General features: G+C 41.5%; 1 protein-coding gene across 2 annotated transcripts in view; it reads right to left on the reverse strand.

Annotated features, from left to right (window-relative positions):
- Nucleotides 1–922: 922 nt before the first annotated feature.
- plxnb2b (plexin b2b) overlaps nucleotides 923–24,600 on the reverse strand; it is a 175,928-nt gene continuing 152,250 nt past the window's right edge. For both annotated transcript variants that reach the window (XM_049573258.1, XM_049573257.1), the window contains 13 exons: nucleotides 24,234–24,415; nucleotides 19,721–19,787; nucleotides 18,316–18,462; nucleotides 16,184–16,340; nucleotides 15,131–15,231; nucleotides 11,089–11,173; nucleotides 10,532–10,683; nucleotides 10,080–10,240; nucleotides 7,250–7,397; nucleotides 7,013–7,077; nucleotides 6,785–6,860; nucleotides 4,549–4,623; nucleotides 923–3,981 (listed from right to left, as the gene is read on the reverse strand). In XM_049573258.1, coding sequence (XP_049429215.1) covers nucleotides 3,877–3,981; nucleotides 4,549–4,623; nucleotides 6,785–6,860; nucleotides 7,013–7,077; nucleotides 7,250–7,397; nucleotides 10,080–10,240; nucleotides 10,532–10,683; nucleotides 11,089–11,173; nucleotides 15,131–15,231; nucleotides 16,184–16,340; nucleotides 18,316–18,462; nucleotides 19,721–19,787; nucleotides 24,234–24,415 — 1,521 coding nt within the window. In that variant the 3' untranslated portion in view covers nucleotides 923–3,876. The remainder of the gene's footprint in view (nucleotides 3,982–4,548; nucleotides 4,624–6,784; nucleotides 6,861–7,012; nucleotides 7,078–7,249; nucleotides 7,398–10,079; nucleotides 10,241–10,531; nucleotides 10,684–11,088; nucleotides 11,174–15,130; nucleotides 15,232–16,183; nucleotides 16,341–18,315; nucleotides 18,463–19,720; nucleotides 19,788–24,233; nucleotides 24,416–24,600) is intronic.

Genomic DNA, 24,600 nt, shown 5'->3' on the forward strand with positions numbered 1-24,600 from the left:
TAGAAATGTTATCACAAGTGTAGAGCATGTTGACTCCCAAAATGATGTAAGCTGCTTGTCTTAATAGAAATATAAAGTACAGTATTGCCTTTGATTTTCCAGCAGTGATCAAGGATAGTGTACAAGATGCAGTGCTTGCGATAATCAAGTGTAATCACTCTTGCTTTGGCAGCAGCCCTTGAAGTTGTTCTATCTGTTGCTGCATCAATGATCTGCTCAGTTAGCGGATGGCCTGCGCAGGCCTCTGGTCTGTCTTTGATATCCCCACCCTGCGTCGGGGTTTGTTAAGCAGTCAGATGAGGCAATTTTGCCTTTCATCTTTCTTTTCTCCAATTTCATTTTTAGCTGTCAGTACTTAATTAATGTTTTCGCAGCAATTTTTCAACCTTCACTGCCGATGACAGAGATGCCGTGCGGCTATTTACATTATCAACTCGTTTCATGAAGCCAGACCTTTGCTTCTCGTCTGTATTCTGAGGCGTGTGACAGGAACCTGATGTGGCATTTGGGGGAAAAAGGCGTCAGCCATCATCATCACGGGGTGTGCTGCATATGAGCACTGATGCTATCAGGAAAGTAGTTTGGGGTCATAATGTGCACAAATATCTGACGAAAACTGTCATGTTCAAGCACGTAGCCCTCTCCTTCTTTAACAGATCGGCCGGTTCAAATACGAGACAATTTTTGTAAATCCACCAATCTCTCCTGCCTGTGTGTGAGCTCCTGAATGAATCTAAGGGCAGTGTAATGAGCGGCATAAATACCAAAGTCTTATTCAGTTCGCTTTAATAAGAAACTGGCTACCTATGGCAAGTGTTACTCTATCACCCAAGGTGATTTTAACTCATGCAATATGCATGAGAGGTGAGTGTTCAATTGAAGCAAATCAATATTCTAAAAGTGAAAGAAACACAAGCAGATATGAAGGGCGTATATGTCTCTGAGTTTATTCACGGAGGAGTGTATGATGAAATCTGTGGGTAACTGCTCCGTCCACACACAACCTTTGTAAAATTAAGTTCATCCAGTACAACAGATCAGGTACAAGATCGAGAATCTTCTGAGCTGCCTTGGATGGGGAGGAAAACGTTGGCTTCCAATAATTAATGGTCCTGCACTGAAAATGGAGTGTCCCAGTTTCTTATATCGTTACAGCACATTCACAAGTTTCAAAATGGAAAAAGTCTCGACAACTGCACAAACAGCTTTTTTTCTTGTTTTTCTTTTTTTGTCCCAGGACTCAATGCATAGGATTATACAGTTAGAATACAGTATTTCAACATGTTTTACAAAGATTTATATGGTATAGGAAACAAGAAATAAAAATAATAACTGCACAGCAGTAAGAAAAGTCATTTGTCGAGTATAGATAGTCATTTATCGTACACACTGTGGAATAGCTTAGAAACACAGGGCAAAAAAAATCAACACCGTAGGAACAATTTTGCGCTATATTCAATCTACAGAAGAACACCCTTTTGATTTCAGACTAATTTAGGAATGCCAGACATTTTCAAGGGAAACCCAAATCACATTGGCCACATTGTTTTACATTTACTCATTTTGGCCTTTTGCCGTAGCCACCAAAGTCCTACTAAGCACACGCCACAGACACCCAAAGGAAATGCACACATCAAAACTGCAACCATAAAAGAAATCATACTGAAATGTCTTCAGCCTATTGGCACGCAAATGGCTGCAGCAGGGCATCTAGCATTTTAGACAGCACACATAATATCACAAGTCCAAATACATTGCTGTGTCTATAGCACTATCGTCATCATAATCACCTAGGTTACCAATAGAATAATTTAGAAACAATATATATATGTATCATCCTATTCAATAAGGCACATGTTTGGTTAAAGAAAGGCTCTGAAATAAGCTTCTTGCATCAACTCTGTCAGTGAGAGAGGAGTCAGCAGTAAACAACAGCGGAGACAAGGATGGAGTCTGCAGTCGGCATGCAATTAAGATCAAAAGCCTCCCCTGCTGATTCCATTATACAGAGTGCCACTCTGCACTGCGCCGAGTGGGCAGTGCCAAGTGCTGTTGGTCGGGATGCCAGGGTGCCATGCTGAGACAGCAGGCAGGCAGGCAGGCTCGAGGTCTGTGCAAACCTCTCTCTAGCCAAGGCAGGAATCGTTAACATTCTGGGGTCTCTGGAGCTCGTTATGCTCTGTCAACTACACACATCCATGATCAGATACAGGGAGTACAATTAAATCATCTGTCAACAGCAAAAACCTACAATTTAGGGATGAAGCGTGGTGGCGTTTAATGGCCCGAGAAATATCAAACCCTCATTCCTACCCTGTCAACACCTCGGCTCTGACACTGGCAAATCAACATTTCAATTACTATAACAATTATGTACATGATTGAATGTGACCTGCCCAACATCACACAAAAGGCTAAAACCACTGTAATTTGTTCAAAAACATACCATTTAAGTACCAACTGCATCTCTAGCAGGTAATTAACGTCGGCAATAGGCTATTTCATAGCTTTAGAGGCAGAATGCTTGATGACTATTTGGAACATTACAAAAGTAATACTAAAAGAAATGGCACTAAAAATCATGAACACTAACAATGCATGAATCCATTTGGAAAATCTCTCTAACATATTGCTGAATTGCTACTGTATGTGAATACATTTAGTGAGCTAATGTGACTGTCGTTTGTGGCTCGTGGTGTTCTGACATTATTGCAGGGCTAATATGAGTGACATGGCTCCATGGCAGAGTACAGTTGCTTCTTGCTGACACTTAGAAAGAAAGTTTCGTAGCAAAGAAAATTTCCAGAAACGGTCATTAATTGAAATGTCTTTAAGAAAAACTTTTTGAAATGTCCTTCTGTGCTTTAGTTGAAGTGGAATGTTTCATGGCACTGTACAATAAAGGGAGACAGACTGTGCTATAATCGATTTCCATGAGCACAAATGGCAATCCAGCTTGAAGCAAATCTGAGTCAAAAGCAAAAAAATTTAACTCAAACGTTTCTCAAACTACTGGTGACCTGTCAATCATATGAGCCTGTACATTGCTAGATTAACCGGTGCCCTTGTGAGGACCCTTTGGTCTCTGTCAAAAAGCTCGGTGAGAGCGCAGGCTCCAGTGTGTCACTGGGTTTTGGGGGGGGGGGGTTCAAATGACAGAAAGCAGGCGTCCCTTCGCCCTCACGCCTGACAGTAGGCATCCTGTGTGTGCACACACATTCCCACACATTCACACACACTCGAGTTCAGCAACGCACGCTCTTATTCACATGTTGGACTTCACACTGACATCTACGCACACACAGGCTAATAAAAACACTATCCGCACCACAAGGTGATCCATTTAAAAAGATATTTTTTTTCCTTATAAAGCTTTCCGCATAAAGACTGCACAATAAAAAAAATATATAATACAATTCTTAAAACCTTTTCTAGACAGAAAGAAATTGAACATCTGATTATCGCCTGTGCCAGTGCTCCACGGAGGGGCTTAATTCTCAGAGCGAGGTCTACCGCACTGCATTGTGGGAGCAATATTCAGTGAAGCATGAGTGAGCGCGCAGACCTTTAAGGTTTGGCAAGTGAGCTTTAAGGCGTACCTATGACAGTGTAACCCATCACTTTCTTCCCCTTTTTGCTCTCTATCTGCATTTCATTAGTCCCTGTTACTCCACAGTACAGAAAGTTGTCCCAGGGCCAGAGTTGTACAATATACACACCCACTAGTCCCTTCTCACCTCTCCTTATTTCCATGTTTTATTCTCGGAAAAAAAAAAAAAAAAGAAAGAAAGAAAAAAAAAAAAGGAAATAAGCCCCTGTAGTCACTGGCAGTCTCCTACCATTCCCCTCCCTCCCTCCCTCCCTCCGCTCGGTGGGTTAGAGATCAGTCACTTTGTTTTCCAGGGCGGCTGCTATCTGCTGGAGCCGCAGGGTCAGCTGTTTACTCTGGGCAGCTGGGTCCTCGTCTAGGGATGCGATGATCTGAAAGAGGGATGGAAGGTGGGAAGGACAGAAATGGAGGAGAATGGGGGAGAAGTCGGAAATGATAAGCGAAGAGAAAGAAGAGGGAGAATTGGGCAGAGGAGGGCAAAAGAGCAATGTCAGGGAAGCGGAGAGACAAGGACGGGGGAGACGAGCGGAGAATGAGCACAGGACAAAGAGGAAGAAAAAGGGCGGAGAGTGGGAGGAGAGGACGGTGTTACTTGACATCAACAGTCACGTCATATAAGCTGTTATTGTTTGCGAGCCACACTTAGGGGAGACTGACAGCCCCATTTGTTTATCCAACTTGTTCATTAGGTTTTGTTTATCCCCTTTTTGTGACCTCAAGTGGCAATGCACAATGGACGCTTAAAAATCAATTCCCAGAGCAATTTTCCAATTCACATCCCACAGAAATGCTTTCAATTAAAATTTCATACAATCACTCTTCTGGCATATCAAGAGTGAAGGGAGGAAAAAAAAGGAAAGGCAATAATATAGTGGGCAGTAGTGCATTCAGTGGAATAGCCTCCTTTGGGTGCGATAGGAAAGAGAAGGGCCTCTTACCCCGTCATAGTATTTGCTGGCGTACTGGTAAAGCTGATGGAGAGCCACTTGTGTGTTCAGTTTGTCTGTGTGAGACTGGAGAGCACAAATGACAATTTAAAGGTTAAAGAGGAAATGTAACTAAACCATAAAACTGCAGAGAGGTGAATGAGCAATACACAGTGCTTGTATCCAGCTCTAAAAACAATACTCATAAAGGCAATATACAAACAAACACATAAATCTTTGCAATGAGTCATGCTCTTATTATCATCATTTACCATCAGACATTAAAGTTATAATCCAAAAGTTTTGATACTATTACGTCAGCTAGTCTTCTTGGGCTCCGACACATAAATCACACAGTTAAACAAACAATTATATGTATTATATTCATTCATACATCACATCACATACAAAAACATCATTTGTAAAATATGGTGACCTGCACTGATGATGATTTTACACCTGATATTTATAATTACGATTTTTGTCTAGTCATTTAATTAACTTTCATTGTATATTACAGAATTGTTTGATTTTATGATCTATGGATACATAGCTGCTTGGTTTTTTCCTTTAATTGTGTCTTGTAAGGTGTCCTTGAGTGCACTGAAAGACGCCTGTAAATATGAGACACTACAGACACAACAATCAGCGAGCAAGGTGAATCATTTATTATTCGTTCTTACAGTTAAGTACATTAAAGGTATACTATGCAGGGCTGTCTGATACTGTTTGTAAACAAGGTTCGCCAGCGAAAACGAAAGAAAACACCAGTCCCAGATTCACTCTTGTTTGGTGTTTTGCCTCACTATATTTGCGGGTTTTTTTCTGCGCTGTGTGTCTTGGATGCCTGCTGCTTACAGTCGGGCACCTTATTGCTACCTTTCTATAGAGCCCCGACCTCACTGAAACCCTGTGTCTCTGAATGTCTGCAGATAAATGCACCACTACACACTTCTAATCTATATGAGTCTACATATTGTTTTTTTTTTTTTTTTAGGACAATCCTGCTTAGTATATCTTTCTTGAAAGGGGCTCTGGCATTTATTTTAATAATGGAATTTGGTAAGGAGTTTCATCTTGTAACAAACTCTGTGTTTTACAGTAGATTTGAGGAGATCTGTCCTCGGTGTAGGTGGTGAGACGTATCTTAAACTGGCCTGCCTTTTCAGATACTTGTAATGGTTACTGGTGTTCACTACTTGCTCAGTGACATAATGTTGTTTCTTGTTATTTAAGACATTCTTGAAGAAGATTCAAAGACTGGAGAGGTATTTAATACATTCAGAAATTACCTCTCTAAATAGCAGTTTTAAAAGTTAGTGGCGGAGTCCACCATTACCGTGCTGATTAACTGATATCAGCCTCACCGTTTACTGTTCACTCTCCTACAATTGTATCTGAACTGTATTGAAGAAGTATTTCGCTGTTGGAAAGATGGTCTTCTCATAAAACTAGTCTGACCATGCAGTAGAGAGATGCAAACGCTTTTGAAGATGGTGCTACATGACCAGGGGAGCAGGCTGGATGGCATTCGCCGTTACAAGAATGGCCTGCACCGCATCGGACTGATAAACATGCAATGCAAGCTTGGCCGTTTTTAAACAAGCTGGATTTACAGTGAAACAGAAAGCTAAAATATGTTTCTGAAAACATTTGAGGTGAGAAACTGGCAACGCAGTAACAGAATCTTGGTTCATATTTGATCAGAATCGCCTAGTTTTACAGTTTGATTTCCTTTTTTTAGTCTTCACAAATTCTCATATTACAGCCAAACAGTGCACTGAAATATGTTTCTGAAGACATTTTAGGTGAGAAATAGGCAATACAGTAACAGGATCTTGGTTTTAAATTTAATGTTTATGCAAAGCGACCTTTAGACTACTTGGTGAGCTGTTGTATAAAGAGTTGCAGGCACCAAGCTGCACACCTCCACCTCCTCACCAAGGTAACTAGCTCCTGTTACCATGCCCTTTTGTTGTCAGGAACTACTCGCGCAGCATTAAATCAGATCCAAGTTGCTCGAGGCGTGATGGAAAGTTACTGACAGACTACTTCATAAAAAAAAAACCAAGTTTGTACGGTTGCACTTAAAATATATACACCAGTTGCTTTTTTGTTGTATTTCTGATCAAGCAGCTGCTAAAGGAATTGTTTAACATAGTGTTAAACCTCACTTTCCAGTTACCATGGTAACCACGGCTGTCCCCTAATCAACAAAGGACTGATATCTTTGAGCTTTGGTTCTCACCCGTGAAACCTCTGCCAGATGAGTGTTCATGTCCTGATCACTGACGGGAACCATCTGCCTGATGCCCTTGTAGTAACTACACACACACAAACACACACACAGAGAAGACAATAGGTGGTAGTCAATACATTATATATTTGTTATTGACAAATCTTTTAAAATTAGCATTTTAAATGGACATGTAAACAACAGATCCAAAGAAAATTGTCAGGTTCTGCTGAGACTTACTCGTCCACCATCTTCTTATAGGTGGAGATCTCCTTTGCATAGAGTAGTTTGTTACTTGGAGAGTCCTAGAGACAAAAAACAATGGCACTTTAGATCAATTGACCTCTGACATTCCTCTTCTCACACCTTTCTACTTCTCATGTAATCCACTTTGTTCTCATCTTCTTTGTCTGCCATCTTCCCTCTTGCTCTTTAACCTCACACCCTCCCTCCTCTTCTTTTCCAGTTCCCACTCACCCGGCTGAGTTTGTGTTCGCTCTTGGTACAGGCATCCATAAAGGTCTGGGCGATGACAGAGAGCGAGGCGTCCACCACCTCAGACACATGGACGTCGAAGGTGAAGTGGGGATTCTTAAGGATGTTCACCCAGAACCGCAGAGGAAGGCTGCACGGGGAGAAAAAAGGGCAAGGAAGCGGTCCGTCATCACAGTTGTTATCATTATTGTTGCAGAATTGGGGGAAAATCTCATCAACCACATTGCATGTATGAATTCAATTGAGGCGGGGAGGGATTTCATGTGTGAGAGCACTTGCCTGAGGTGCAATTGAGTGCAGTACAAGATAATAACAGGGAAGGAGAAAGGCCTTTTTTGTAGATGTCAGTTTATTCAGAACAATACCCTCGACTGTCAGTTCATATCACTATTTCATATGATACTGACCTCTCTGATAATCATTGGGGTTAAAAGAAATGAAAGAAAAAAAATATCCTCAGAGGACGTTTATTCTTAATAACAAAAGGAATCCAAGCTGAGCAAAAGTCAATGATGCTTGTCCTCCATAACGAATAGTGATTAGAAATGCTAAAGTTACACCAAAACTTTGACCTTTCAAGTTTGCGTGCAGCCTAACAACCTAAAGCACAGACTACACAAAGTAATGCTTGAGTACGCTCGCTAATTTCCCCTCTGAGCAGGAAAACGCACACTCCATACGCTTCTCTCCAAACTCGTGTCAGCTCGTGAATTCAAAAGAACGCCCAAAATACGGTGGTTTCCAAAATCTCTCCTGCGTGATCGGTGCGAATGCCCTCGCCATCAGAGACATGAAGTGCACACCGTGTAAAATTCATACTGGTTTGGTAATATCTCCGGGGAAAGCTGCAGTGAGAATACAATAGAAGCATAAAAATAGCAATGTTGCTGTAATCACAGAATTAAATTAACTTGGGACATAATTACCATGTTTGTTTGTTGTTGTGCCTCATACACACATTCATATTTAATACATGGCCCTCAGTTGATTTGATAAACAGAACGGGTGGATGCAGAATGTGGTGTGGAGTGTAGTAAGTAATTAAATCGCTCATCTCCTGTCCTTGTGTGGGTGCTCTCTTGCCAGCCTTACGTCAATCACTGGCATCTACATGCAACACGTCGTCTTGTATGCTTGAGCCTTAGCCGACGTGACACTAATTTATGCACTTAAATGTCACATGGGAGCAGGGGGATTGCAAATGCAAACTAAGTGAGCTGAAATTGTGCATTTGTATTCAGCTCTTTCTTGGATAAGTAAGTTTTATTTCTTGGAGAGTTACTGTATCTCAGACAGCGGGATTTGTGGCGATGCTCAGACTCAGACGGTGTGTGTGTGTGTGTGTGTGTGTGTGTGCGCATGAGTCCGTTTGTGTGTGTGCCCTGGTGGAGATTTTAGTTTAGCACTTAGCCCAAATTTGAGGGACTTTTATTTTACTTGTGTATTTCCATTTTATGCTACTTTATACTTCTATTCCACTACATTTCAGAGGGCACATTTTACTCAACAACATACATTTGACAGATATAATTACTAGTTACTTTTTGGAATAAGATTTTACATGAGGAAAAGTTTGATAAGCTTATAAATGCAGCAAACCATTAAAGCAGTTCCCAACCTTTTGGGCTTGAAACCCTTCACAAAAACAGATGTCTTTAAGTTGTTAGCAGCTCCTCCAAAGACAGATTTACCCTCCTAAAAGGACAATTCATCCCCAAATCAAAAATTCACATTTCCCTCTATTTATCAGTCTGGATTGTTCTGATGTGAGCTGTCAAGTGTTGGGGATATCAGTCATTGATGTCTGCCTTCTCTCCAATTTATTAAAACTTGATGGCACTCGGCTAGTAACGCTCAAAGCCGCCAAAAACTAGATTAAAAAACTCCTGGTTTCTCAATCCACAGACCTTGTTGTGAGCAGTTCCATGTAGGAACTACTTTCTTTCTACCAAATTACACCCACCAACCGTATCCCCATGCAGAAGGAAGAGTGAATCTACTGCTAGCTCACCTAGCCCCACTGAGCTAGCTAATGTTAGAGCTAAACTGACGAGGATGCCATTAATGTTTACATCTCATGCTATCATGAACCTGTGATACTTGAGTAGATGCACACTTCCTTATGTGCAGTGATACAGTTGGTGTTTGTAGTTCAGTAGAAAGAAAATAACTCTTACATAAAACTGCTCACAACAAGGTCTGTGGATTATCCTGAGTCACCGGATCATTATTTCTAAAAGGACACACTGCTATTGAGTTTTTCCACATGTATTTTTGAAGTCGTTCGATCCCTGGCTCCTCCAGTCTGCATGTCGAAGTATCCTTGAGCAAGACACTGAACCCCAAATTGCTCCTAATGGCTGTGCCACTGGTGTGTGAGTGCGTGTGTTCAAACTGAATAGCAGGTGGCCCCTTGTATGGTAGCTTTGGCAACCAGTGTGTGAATGTAGTGTAGCGTAAATGAATGGGTGAATGTGACATGTTGTGTAAAAGAGCTTTGAATGGTCAGAAGACAAGAAATGCACGACACAAGTACAAGTCCATTTACTACAAGCTGAGTGCCATCTAGTTCTGTTATACTGAAGAGACAGCAGATATCTCTATGGCCGATATCTCCAGCACTCTGCACCTCACATCACAACAATCTAGACTGAAAAACAGCACTACAGGTAAGAGGAAAAGGTGTACTTTTGAGTTTGGGGTGAATTGTGCCTTTAACTTTTCAGCCTTTTTTTTGACTTAAGTATTTCCTTCATCACAAATGAAACCTTGAGAGTAACTATCAGCGTACACAGACTTGCAGTGCTCTCACCTATTAGTCTTCCAGATATGGATGGTCTCCTCATCCACATTGTTGTGTTTCAGCGCCTGCTCATCCAGGAAGTCAAAGAAATATTTGACAGCCGGTGGCACCACTGCCCCAGAGCACAGCACGCTGCGGAAAAAGTCATCCACAAACTGCTGCAGTGTTCCCTGAAAGGGGCCACAAATAATGTGAGACAGGGCAGAGACAGAGAGCAGAGCCACAAAATATCATAGCCCTGAGACATAGCTATTTGCACGCAATGTGAGTGTAGAATTTTGGGCTTTTCTGAGAGTATTTTAGCATTTTCTGCCCTAGCCAAACCTGAAAGCCATCAATTTTAGTTGGCTTTTCAACTGAAAACCATTCAGGCAAAAGCAGAAATTGCCTTTTGCCAGGGTCAGAGCATTAGATAACTACTTAACAAATGTCGGATTGAGTAAATGAGTCTGTCTTTGTACCTTGACAGAAAGGAGTCGTGTTAAATAGATCTCTGTAATGGCTTTGGTCATCGACTTGTCCTTTATACTTCCTCGTTTAGATTTGATCTCATCCAGTTCGTCTGCCGGCCTCACCAAGTGAAACACCTTGTCATCTTCCAACAGAGCATTCCCTATAGGGAGGGGAAACAACACTTTAAACTTTCTTCTAATAATTCGGCTGCTTATTTATTCATGCACACTCTCACAGAACATTCAGATGATGAAAAAAGGGAGGGTGTTTGTCAACTGAATTTGGATGCAGAGAGAATATCCAAGTAGAAATGCTAAACAATCAACTATTCAGAAATGCACATTAAAAAGGCAGAAGATAAAAGTGCATATTATTTCAGCATAATCTCAAAGTGTGCTATACATAAAACAACATGTATTAGCATGTTAAATGAGAGTGGGGATGTTGACAAAAGCCGCAGGGAAAAGAAACAAAGGCAAGCACTGTAGTCTCCAGTTCACACCTGATCTGTGCTCATTTCAAGTGTGTTTACATGTACAGTATGGGTGCAATTAGAGACACGTACGCTCTTCGTGGTTTTCCTGGTTCTGGTCGTAGTTGTGCTGTGTGTGAAGCACTCTGGATAAGACTAATGTGGCGTTATCTCGCACCTGGAAGTCAAATAACAGTCTTTTGTTAGACAGAAAACACACAGAGCAACACACACTTCACACACCTTCAGTTTAATAGGTACTGTGACTAAGGTCAGCAGTCTCTTTTAGTGCCCCAGAACTAATTCGTAATCAATGCGATTGAGTGGACAGCAACAGTGGGTCTTTATTGGGGTATTTACAGACCATTTTCTTTGGCGTCAACCCATTATTGAACCCACAAATACTGTGATTAGCACTCCTCTGACACACTAGCAATGAATCTACAGCAGCGAGGCTGTTCTCTAAAGACCAACTGTGAGGCATCAGCAGGTAGGATGAAAAAAAAAATAGGAGTACCTTTGAAAGAGGGGGATTTAAGTGAACGAAAAGCAGGACAAGTAGGGGATATTTGCGAGTGACCTTTATTTTTCCGAGGATCAATACAGTGCCAAGAAGATTTAGTGGCCTGCTGTCGCCATTGAGAGCTGAGAAACCAGGTCTGCACACTTTCACCTGGCTGGTGGTGAGAAATTAAAAATTGTTGGCTTGTTGCTAAACTGACAGACAGTGAAGGAAAATGGCTTTTAGTGGTTTTTTTGTATATTTAATTAATGGACATCAACAGGTTTACCACTTAGCTTGGCACAAAGACCAGAGACTATCAGGTAGTCTGGTGCTGTCCAACAGCAACATAATATGCCAACCAGCACCTCTGCAGCTCATTAATAAAGAGCCAGGCCAGCTGTTTTCACCTGTGTCCAGCAAGGTTATTATAGTTAACTCAAATTAAATTTAAAACTATAACCAGCTGTAAAAACAGTTTAGTTTACTGAAATAAACATAAAAGCTAGACTTAAGTCTTTGTCAATTTGGAAAGTTTTCGGACGTATAAAACAGTTTTGAGTGTTGCTGGCTACCTCAAATTATGTGTCTATTCCTCGATTACTCTGTAAGTTATTCATATTCCTTTAGACCATAAGGGACCTCAGATCAAAAGAATCAAAAGGGTTTTTCATAAAAAATTAATCCAAGTTGTGAGGATTGCTTTAACAGAATAAAGTGGTGTTGTGTTGGGGTGTCAGGTGCCATAACTCTCTATGTCTCTGATGTGCTGTCTGTCAGAGCTAGATCAAATAAATGATTCATGAATTATGAATCATGTTACTTGAAGCCTTATTCCTATAAAAGTAATATTTATACTGGTTTAAATAAACATTTTGATCGTATTTCCCATCTTTATCAATTAACAGCTTTGTGTGAAAGGAATTAAAAGCCTGTCACAAATACAAAACCTGTTGATTTCAGTCATTTAAGCAAATAGCAGCTCAGGCTATTAGTTGAAGTTTTACGGTATGTTTATTGAGGCTGGGATGTCTACATGTCTGTGAGTCAACTGGCTTTACAAATTGTGATTGTATTGTTATACCTATTCTGAACGTCTTAATTCTTGCCCCTGACAAATATCCCCCATGCCATAATAAAAACTAAAACTAATACTGAAGTGGGCAAACCCACTGTGTAAACGAAACTGAACTTAAATCAAACAAACAAAAAAAGACATCAAAATAATAACCAATAAAAACTTCAACTACAATAATTCTGGTTGTCAGTCTTTGTGCTGAGCTAACTAACTGACTGAAGCGTCTTTTTTTTATATTGGGAATCTAATGAAGATATACAAAAAATTAATAAACAAACACAGAACCAGTAAAGACAAAAAAGCAACCCCACCCTCCCAACAACCCAGGAACAAACAGAGAAAGCCAGACCATTCAAAGGAAATCTAATGGAGAAGAAAGACAAAAGATAAATGAAAATGTAAATTAAAAAAGGGGGAAAATGATGACAAATCAATTAACTTGTGTGACATAAGTAGGGGAGTATAGCATATTTCATTACAATTTTTCAGCTTCCCTATTTGCCACAAAAGTTAAAAAAGGTTGCCAGGTGGCTTTAAAAATGGATTTTCTCAAATTGTAAATGACACATAACATCCTTGATCCAGTGTCCATATGTTGGAGGTAAAGAGTTCTTCCATTTACACAAGATAAGCCCTCTGGCCAGAAGTGAGCAGAAGGATGAAGTGTCATATTTAATCAACATGTGAAAGTGGCATCAATCTTCTCTCGGCAATGAAGAAAATAGTAGTAATTTATAAAATGTTAAGTAATTTCCAAAATGTCAAAGGCATACTATGCAGGATTTTCCAGAAGAAAAAAAAGGACTCACAAAATTAAATCCTGTCAATCATCACTTATGACCCACTAGCACTATGTGGCAGTGTCTGTATCTACAGAACCTGCTCTTCTTATTTTGGTTTGTTCTGGACATTTCTGGGTGTCAACCTTTGGGTAGCGGCGTGTAGCTCCCAGCCAATAACAGCGCAAGGTTGGGACTCGACAACAGCGTAGCAGCCAGCCGTCTCTCTCCTCTGCTCTCTGGATGCAGGCTGCAGCTTTGTCTGTTTGATCAAGGGCTAGGTTGAGCCACACACACAGACCAGAAAAGCCAAAGCCAAATGAGGCATAAGCCCCGTTTTCACCGAGCAGTACGTGGATGGTCCCAATAGAACCGTTCCTAAACGGGTACCTTGCACACAGATCTGGTACTAAAAGGTGGAGCTGTGAACACTGCAGTCTGTTGACTGGTCAATAGCGGACGGTCACTCTGCTCAGGGCTGAGTTGTGGCTGGTTTTGAGGCTCATGTCACCACTGTTCATACTGTGGAGAGTTTTATTAGTAAACTGTAACTATAAAATGAAATGATGTTTTGCTGCCTCTTGCAGCAGCTGTAGTTGGAGAAACAAAAATTACTAAATTCACTGGGCTGACTGCCAACAACTTTTACGTTGGAACGTTAACTTGTAATGTTCCTCAATGCATGAGGTCATGATGTGACTCAATCAGCACACCTTAAATTTAATTTTAACGGGCCGTCGGTAGCGTAGTGGATAGTGCCAGCACCTCACGTACAGAGGCATTGCCTCACTGCAGCGGCCGTGGATTCTAATCCAGCTTGCGGCCCTTTGCTGCATGTCAGTCCCCACTCTCTCTCTGTCTCCCCATTTCACTCTTGCTCATGGAGCGTCCTTCCTGTGGGCTATGGCAACACTAAACCCCTGAGCTTGCCTTAGAAGGACTAAATGCACAAACCAGCTATTTTTAAATATCCCATTGAGAGAGACTCTCACTGCAACCATTTTATTTTGTTCTGAAAAAGTCACCGTGTAACCTCGTTCTGTGGAAGATAAACGAGGTGCAGACTGATAAAGGAGGAAATACATTGAGTGCTGGACGGAGCAGTGAGTGACAACAACCACAACCCACATTTAAGAGTATTGTTTGCGGTGGAAAGCTAACAGACCTAGGGTCTAGGTACCATGTCTGGTACCATACTTAAAAGTGTTTGGTGGAAATAGGGCTCAAGCAACAAATCCTGCATAGTATGCTTTTAAACTATTCCTTTAAGAGCAGAAGAGAAATTAGGAGAAAGAAGTTTGATGACATGCCATAAAAGTCCCATTCTGGACTCAAGCCAGGGACGTTACTATTAGTCAACACGTTGAACATCTACACCACCAGGAAACCAAAGGGATTAATTTAAGGTTGTTATCACCTTGCAGGTTAGAAAAAAAATGTTTTTGCACACTTCTGCATGTCTGCACATCGATTTGACTGGTGGTAAAATGTATAGACATTAAACAGTTTCGTGGTAATTAGCCAACAAAAGTATCACTCAAAGAACCACGATGTCAAATGGTGCTTAAATTTGCAGCAGAAGGAGTTCATACACACCACTGTGACACAAGATGTACAGCTCAGCCTCGCAGTGAATTTGCGTGAAAACAGGCAACCCCATTCACACGCCCACATACAGCTATTTACTTCCCCTCTGCCTCCTCACATCCCTTGCTATTTTCAGTCTCCCCTTTTTTAAATTTTTCATGAAGACACAAACATTTTGTCAGTACTCACGTTGTAGTGTGCCAGAGTGTTGATGCGTTTCCACCTGCCCTCTTTCTGGGAAGTCAGGTCCAGATCTGATAGAATCTGCCCTGTTGAGCCTGGACGCCACTCTGTGGTAAAGACAGGAAGAGAAGGTCAATTATCTCTAGCTAGGTGGAGGTGTTGAGCTGCCATGTTTGGCAAATTGTCACCATACTTCAATTTTTTTTTTTTTTTGTTCTTTCTTTCAATACGGATTGCATTTATTTCATCATGGGTCACTCTTACCCCGAGGTTATCCTGTAATAATGTGGTCTGAAATAAATCCAGCCACCCATCCTACTGTCTGCACCACTCTCCGTCCCTCTCCTGCGATTCAGTGGCACACCTGAGTTAATTTGGGCTAAAAAATGACAGATCACTATTTTCTGAATAATTTAAAATCTAATTCTAAGCTGTGATATGCAAGCCAACGTTTTCAATTTAGAAAAAAAAATCTGACACCGCTGCAGACCTGAGCTCATCGCCATCTGTGACACATGAGTCATACAAGTACCACCAAATATAAGGGGGTTATCCTTCTGATTCACCATGAAAGAAGGCTGATCTCTGCTTATCTAAAATGTATAAAGGAATGAGATCTACAGCCTGCATGGGAATAAAAGATGGCTTTGATGTTGGAAAATGTCTATAGAGCTTTTGCCTTTCAAGTCAGTCCCTAAGGTTTCTGACTACAGTAGCGAGCAAAACTTTGTTTAGGGATGAAGGCTTTCTTCGTGCTGCTGACACAGAATTACTCCTCAGCCTCGGTGAAGATTTTTTTATTCCACAACAGAGGCAGAAAGAGAGAGAGAGAGATCATCTTCAAAATAATCAATTAAATGAAATTAGAATGAAAAAAAAATCAATTATCTATTTAGACAAATGCATTCTGATTTAATTAAAAAGGCATTTCAGTCAGGACTGAAATAGCTTCTCCGTTTTGATATCCTTGCCACTCCCTGTAACACTTACATCATTTATCATTATTGGATGTTTTCTGCTCCAGCTCATCCTCCGCTTTGGTGGCCCTCATTTACTCACCCAGTGTGACAATGTCGACCTTGGGCCGCTGCGAGTATGGCAGGTTCCTGTACACCTGCTCTATGATCTTCTCTTTCACCTGAGAGATGGTGTCACAGCTCAGCACCTTGACGGGCGTCACATCCGGACCCTCGCCCTGCACCAGCACTTGCAGGGTCTACCAAACACAAAACACACATTAAAGGGATAGCTCAGACATTTTTAAGTGGGGCTGTATGGGGTACTTATCCATAGACAGTATATTACAAACAGTAGATATCGTCGGCATGACCCCAGTTTGGAGAAGCAGGCTGGAGTCGGACATGGAAGCAATGTACTGCTGTGGAGGGGTCAGCAATAAAATGTATTTTAGCCACCTAAAAAAAATCAACATTAGTTAACATGTATGTCATATTGAATGTATTTTTATTGCCTTACCTTAAAGTCCAACAGGAAAGTGAAGCCATTACATCACTTTTTTTCAATGCCAGACTCCATTGAGAAAAACAGTGATTCAACAATGCTGTACACAGGAGCTGCTGGTCTACTGCTGCCTTAGTTAATTTGTGTTTTCTGTGACTTTGGTGTTTAAAAGGGTTAGATCAGATTCACCAAAGTCACACAATAACCCAAACTAGCTAACTGATAGAAGCAGCAGTAGACCAGCAGTGCCTGTGTTCAGTGAGCTAAAATTACTGTTTTTCTCAATGGATTCTGGTGTCTTTGACAAGAGTACAAATGGGGAACTGAAGACTCTCCTGTCGAAACGGGCTATCTGACGAAAAGGTAAAGCACTAAAAATACTCTCAAGATAGTGTACACTTAAAGTGATACTGAACTTTTTTTAGGTGGCTCAAATATGTTTTGTTGCTAGCCCGGTCCACAGCAGTACATTACTTAGCTTCCGTGTCGGACTCTAGCCTGCATCTCTAAACCGACTCCAAGCCGACTGACATCTAATGTGTGTTAAACACTGACTACCGATAAGTACCCCACACAACCCAATTTCAAAAGATCTGCACTATCCCTTTAAGCACCACGTGGTAACATAGCACGCGCAGAAAACATACACATATGCACACAAATGACAAATATGCAGAAATATTCAAACATGGCCACAGAGAGCACCCAGCCACCCACCCACACGCTCACACACAGAGTCCCTCTGTCGGGATGCTGTCGTCATGGCAACCAGGCTTCTGTAAGCACACACCAACACACACACACTCTGTGGTGACACCTGAGAGGACTCCTGTCACCTTGGCCAGTTAATGACCAAGGCTCAGCGGGAGCAATCTCTGACCCACCTTGCCTCCCACACTCCGTCACTCTGTCAGAAATAACTAACTGACCACTCGACAGATTCAAACGGGGAGCAGGCAATCCGATCACAACAACAACCTCATAAGCATGTCTGCGTCTTTGAGGTGAATGGGTAAGAGCATGCTGTGGATTAAAGCCAACAGGAAACACGTGTCTGCCTGTGAAATCTAGCTCATTGCTTTTATTTTTTCCTCCTCTTTCTGTAATTCAATCAAAGAAGGCGATCCATCACGGCAGGAGACGTGTAATTCAAGCTAATTTGATAATTGTCCTCGACAACGCCATTACCCATGGGTCTTTTTATTTGTGCTGACTTTAACAGAAAACAGCTGTGTTCACATTAGCTTCCATTATTGAAACACGATACCAGAGCGAGACACACAGGCTTTTTTTCCTGACTACCGTAAGCTGGCCTAAATGGATACAGAGCAGGTGCAGGTTGGAAGGTCGAGGAGAGGTTGTGCAGGTGGCTTGTACTCCATACTTGTACCGACTTGTAGTACTTTCACCTAAGCCATGCATTTCACCGCTATATTGGAATGTGTTGCCTGCTGTGTCGTTTTTCGAGCCGAGAACATTGACACTGAAAATGGATGTCACACAAAAGCGGGCAGTCGCCTGGAGGTTTTTTTGGTGGTTACCATGGCAACTGCACTGTGTGTCTGTGTGTGCATGTTTGTGTTGCTCACCAGGCACAAAACACTGTGCAGTGTGTGCAGTTTTTCTGACACCAAGTTTATGTGTGTGAGTGTTGTGTAGGGTCTTTTTGTTTCGTGTGTGTGTGTATGTGTGTGAGTGTGCGTGCACGTGTGTGTACATGTCCATCTCACCAGGACGGAGTACTCTACATCGTCGCCCAACAGGCCCGTGTCGTTGAGGGTGTACTTGGCTTTCTTCACTCTGGCGTCAACGGGCCCCTTCTCGATCTGGTGCTTGATGGCTCGGAACAGTTTGTACAAGGGCTCGCCTGCAGAGTCCTGATACACACACACACACACACACACAGAAAAACACACAAACAAGGCCATTTAGGAGAAGTTGTCTCAGATGTTGTCAAGGAGCTAATTGTTGTGATTAGCAGTTTAGGAGACAGATAAATGCACATCATCAATAACGAGCACTAATGAAAGAAATGGAGAAATCTATCCACTGAGCCCACAGTTTAATGCTTTAGCATGTCATTATACATATTTTCTGTATCAGCGATTTAGGACTTTAAACATAAAAGACAAATCACCACTGAATAAATCTGCCAATTTAAAAATAAATATACGGTAAGACTCTCTTTGACTAGAGTTAAAGTCCCAGTGAAACAGAAGTTAGAGCATCTTTAGCTCCTGTATTGTGTCATATTCATCCATTCATTCATTTTCTGTAACCGCTTATCCTGTTACTGGTCGCGGGGGGCTGGAGCCTATCCCAGCTGACATTGGGTAAAAGGCAGGCTACACCCTGGTCAGGTCACCAGACTATCACAGGGTTGACACATAGAGACAGACAACCATTCATGCTCACATTCGCACCTACGGACAATTTAGAGTGAGTTAGATGCGAACCAGGAACCCTCTTGCTGTGAGGCAACAATGCTAACCACTGCACCACCATGCCGCCCACTGTGACATATTCCCATTGCAAATGAATATTTGAGTTGTGCACAGTTACATGAGGGATTTAAATCAAGTCCTTCACATTTGATTGGACTGCCAAAAAGTGGGTGGGCTTGGAGTTTAGCGCGAAACGGAGCTACAGTGGAGTCCGCTGCTGAGCAGACTGTTGGCTCCACACACACCTCCCTCGTGGTTGAATCAGGAGGAAGACAGATGAACGAAATAGACCTCTGCCACATTGTTTTGGAAATGGAAACACTGATATCCAAACACACATCTCTTCCTGTCTCTCTCCATATTGCTCTCTTAGCTACTACAACACACAAACGGTCAAGTGACGTATAAATGGCCGGTGTGGCTAGCTAGGCACCCAATGTCTCATTTGATTGATTGACATTTGTAGATTCAGATTAAGTCCTCAAACATTTGAAACTGTTTCCCTCGTTTTACAGGAAGAGAAAAAAACCAAACATACATATTTGTCATACAACGAGAGATAAATGAACGATTAACACAAGGGAACAGAATTAAAACTGGGAATATGTATTTCTAATTTCACTAGGTCTTTAAGGAAAACAGCTAACATGATACATTTGATACACTTCAAGTGACCATACACTCACATTACCTTCAAAAACTGGTAGAGACAGATGGACATCCAGTTACACAGCATCCTTTCCACCACTGTCTCTGACCTGGAGAAACACATCAGATGAGCAGTTTTAAATATCACTATAAGAATAGTTTAATCATTGTGGTGTGTTAACACTGTATGTTAGTAAGTGCATATTACATTCATGACATTTGACTAGGAAATCCAGGAGGAAAATGTGACACATCTAATTAGTATTTTTATATCATGCCACTTAAATTCTGAATCCATAAGTAACCCTGAGAAATAATCACCACTTGGAAATATGGATGTTATTCTCTCACTGATGTACGCTGCTTTATATAAGCTCATGTGCAGGGATTAGAATTTGTCTCTGCATATTCTGTAATATGTTTTATGTTTGATTTGAAGTCACATTATTAACAGAAAAATTCTGAAATTTGTCTTGCATCCCAGGACATCAACTCTTTCTCTTAATACACATAAATACACAAATACAAAAAAAAACATCTAACCAAACAACAAAACCATACAACAAAGGCTACAAATCACATCAGACATTACCAAAAGTGGGTGCAGTGCAACAAATTAATCATTCCTATTGCATTCAGTGTTCGACTCAGGAACACTGAGGCTGCTTGGAAGCCATCCTCTGTTGGCAGACTGAGGAACAAAAGAGTTCCTCAACCTGTTAAAATGAGCCTGTGGGAGTCTAAATCTTCTGTGTGATGTTCAAGTCTATGTTTTTACTTATTTTTTACTTAACCTTTATTTACCCAGGCAAGTCATTAAGAGCAAATTCTTATTTACAAAGGCAAAGGCTCTTGAGGGAAGGAGGCAGGGGATAGAAAGAAATAATGTGCACTGTGCTTCACCTGGCAAAAGTTGAATGAGAGGTGCTACTTATTATAAAAACCACTTTCACTGCGTCCTCTTATAAACACTACTTTCTTAAGACTGTGTATCTACATAATGTCAACAGGGGAAATTTCTGCACAGCTTGTCAGTATCAGGATATTTTAATTCAGAAATCATGTCAGTGGTCACTTGACGGATCGCCCATCCTAATGTCACATATCCACTAGTGGCGCTGGTTGTTAGCTGCTAGCATGCCTAATTAGATGTCTTGTATATAAAGGGGGCTTGTGTTGGCACAATGGCCTAATCAGCATAATGAGCCTCTCCATTGGGGGATAATTAAGATGTGTACTTGCATAACAGCCAGTCACAGCGTGCCTAGGCACAGCAGACAGTTCAGATCACATAACCCCCCTCCCAGCAGCGATGAGCGACTGTACTGTCAGACAAGTGGGTCCTGCTGAGGGAGGGGTGGCCGCCGTCGGTGGACGATTTGACCTTGACACAGTCATTACAGTGGAGGAGAGGGTGAGGAACAAAGAGCGCTAAAATTGGAGATTCTTTTCTGAAGGCTATTTACTTCAATCAAATTAGTCAGCTGAATGTTTACACACTCTAATACTACACAGGAATTAGGAGATGTTGCCAAGGGAGAAAACAGTGAGCAATTAATATTATGCAATATCAGAGGAAAACATTTGCAGGATTTGGCAAGATCCTAAAAATACCAATTAATTTGTTATAATAAGAAGTTATAATTTCATGCCAATCAGAACATTATTTTTTAATAATTTCTGAAATGAGGCATGGCAAATTTTTGTAATATAACAACTGATTTTTCCTCTTGGTGAAAAGGGCAATTATTAAAATAGAACTTGGGTCAGGTTAGATGATGAACGGCAGGTGATTACAGTTCAGTTAATGAGAATTGTTCTGATCAGGATTGAGAGCTGGAGTTTATTCATACAATAAAACAGGCCCAACATTATAAAGTCATTTTTTTTAATTAGAAATGTCCATTGAAAAATCATCCCTGTGCAGGATTATGCTATAAAGCAACTTACAAAGAGCCAATTTAATTTGACTTATGTATTCAAGGCAATCAAAAACAGCACAGAACAAAAGTAAATTTCGCTCAGGAGCTGTAGGACGAGGAGATGAATAAGATGATGAAGAGGAACAGAAAAAGAAGAATCACACAGCACTTTGTGCTTGGACTTGGAGGGAACAAAACAGAAGGAGAAACAGAAGGAGGAGGACTGGAATAGATCAAGCAGCAGTCTGGCTCTTGATAGTGGACTACAGTAGTCAGTGCAAAATTCAACAGAAAACATGGCAACAGAATGAAACAGTCCACTGCATGTTGAAGTGAATCCCAGTCCTTCTAAGATGGTTAATTATACTGCTGCCAGGGTTTAGATATGGAGTGATTCTGATTATAGAGCTGAGTAATAAGGACATCTAATGATCTCAGGGCAGAAGTTGTTAAACGAGAGTACAGTCACGCTGGCTGTGAGGTTAGGAGATGGTGCTTTGAACTAAATGCATATGCTAACATGAATGTCTACAGGATTTGGTGCCAGTCCATCCTGTAGATGCAGAGATATTTTACTGGACTTACTTCAACCTGCTGGTGGCACTGACTGAAAAATCAGGTGTTCACTAGTCTCACGTACCCAAATCTATCTCCACAGCGATTTGTCAGAGCTGGAGAGGCACACTATCATTTTGGTATAGGGATAAAAATGCTCTGGGTTGATTTTATTTCCTTAAACGAAACGCAGGACTGGCATGGTGCATTGCAAAACAGTGTCAGGTAGGGGTGTGCCATATCATCTCCTTCATGATAATACCGGTATAATTTTTAATATCATATGAAAACTCGTGCTATTTTGGCCTCTTGACATACTGACGTCATACCGTTACCCACGGCAACAACAAGCATGGCTGAAAGCGAAATTATAACTGACTCCACTGTGGTTCCAAAAAGAGGAGCAGCTTCAATAGTGTGGAATAAACTGTGGCGTCCTGAATGTTTTATGAACAGCCCCAGACTTCTTAGAACTTCTTATACTCTTTTAGCGAGTTACCGCTCAGAGGGAACTCATTCAGCGGCTCCTCTGGCAGCAGCACAGAGTCTCTCCCTCTCCTCTGTCGTCAAGTGATTTTGTCATAAACCTTCGGTAATATAAACCTATATGATGCTCGTGGCTCAACAAAAAAACTACATATGATGTGTGATAGTAAACAGCCTGTTACAGGTTACAGGGTGATGATTAGAGGAGAAATGGCAGAGTATAAATGTCCAGGTGGGAAAAAAATAAACTCAATCATTTGGGGGTTTTGCTACAAGAGAAGGAAATCACCTGTTGATTTATATATATAGATGAAATATTGTGATATTATTTTAGGGCCATATCGCCCATCCCTAGTGTCAGCGGTAACATTTTTTATTGGAAAATTTGCACACAGGATGGTGAGCACTGGCAATAAAATAGCTCCACAAAGGAAAAAGGCCACAAAACAACATTAACAGCCATAGGTCCACTGTGTGATTCAACATAAATGATAAAAAACACAAACATAATTTGATCACCTGTGCCGTAGAGGTGAAGCATGACTATGCTTTAGCTCTGGAAGAGCTCAGTGGACACATTTAAACCACGGATGATTTGCCAGCTGTATGTGATTCTTGCAGAACATTATCACGACGACATCACAGAAGCACATGTGAAATGGAACAGACCGACACATTTGTGAAGTCACTTTCACTGGTGTGAAAAGATATAACAAATGTGGGAATTATTTAGGAATCTGTAGTGGGGGTCATGACCTTTCGTTTGGTGAGGGGAAAGTTTCCTGTATTGGTAAATCTGTTCTATGTGGGGCAATCTCCTTTATGAGGGCAGCTGTTGGGTGCAAACAGAGCTTCAGTAGAGAACAAAAGTCTGTACATTCTGAAGGTTGGCAGAGAACACTTGGGTCCTTTCTCCGTGCTGCATGCATTAAAGAGACTTGATTCCTCACACCGAGTCCATCACCTCTTCAGAGGGGAGAATTTCCCTCACACAAATCAACTGCGACTGGCCATGTCAGAAATCCGATCAACACTGGGCATGAGAGAAGACCGAGTCTGAGCTTTCCCAGGTGCATTCACTTTTTGTTTCATTACAACAACCCACTGAAAGAACAAAGCAGGCATGCCTTATTGTATGATGCAAATCTTTGTCAAAATGTGCCATTTGCAGTTTGCATGTTGTTAGCCAAGAGAACATGTAAATAGTGGGAAGGGGGAGAACGTCGTCCTAAATCAGCCTGCCAAGGGCAGGCTTATAGCCGCAGTCTATATCCGGTGAGTCAGATTATGTGTTCACCAAAGTCAGTAGAATTCATCCTGTAGGGAACATGAATGCCTGTGCAAACTTTCATGCCTATCCATGCAATGGTTGTTGAGATATTTTAGTCTGAACCAAAGTGGTTGACCGACCTGCACTGCCATCCCCAGAACAACTCTGCTAGTGTGACTAAGAAGCATCCCAGTTATGTAGCTGCTGTGATATCTTAGCAGTACAGGACTTCTAAGATATTAAACTTGGCACTGCCTTGCTGGCATTGTATCTGACTACACCGGTATCTTCTGAGCAGCAGCATTGAGTTGCTCCTCACTCACCTGCGCAGCATGAGTTTCGGGTTCTTGCTGTGGACGTATTCCTCCATCAGCTCCAGCAGCAGCGTTCTCATAATGTCGGTGTAGTATTCCAGTTTCCCGTGCAGAGCCACCGTCAGCAGGGAGGCAAAGTACACCTTGGCCCTGGCGTTGAAGTCATGACTGCGCTCCAGGGTACGGATAAACTGCAAACACACCAACACACCCACAAAGAAACATGGAAAAGACAAGCTAAATTAATCATCCTGATGAAGCCCGCACAGACACACACATACACACAAGCAAATCCAACATAATACGCATAAATAATCAAAAGACTAATGCTTGTGAAAACAATAATTATCAAGGTAAATCCAGTTCTGCCTTGTAA

Source organism: Epinephelus fuscoguttatus, linkage group LG4 (genome assembly GCF_011397635.1).
Source record: "Epinephelus fuscoguttatus linkage group LG4, E.fuscoguttatus.final_Chr_v1".
Classification (NCBI taxonomy): Eukaryota; Metazoa; Chordata; class Actinopteri; order Perciformes; family Serranidae; genus Epinephelus; species Epinephelus fuscoguttatus.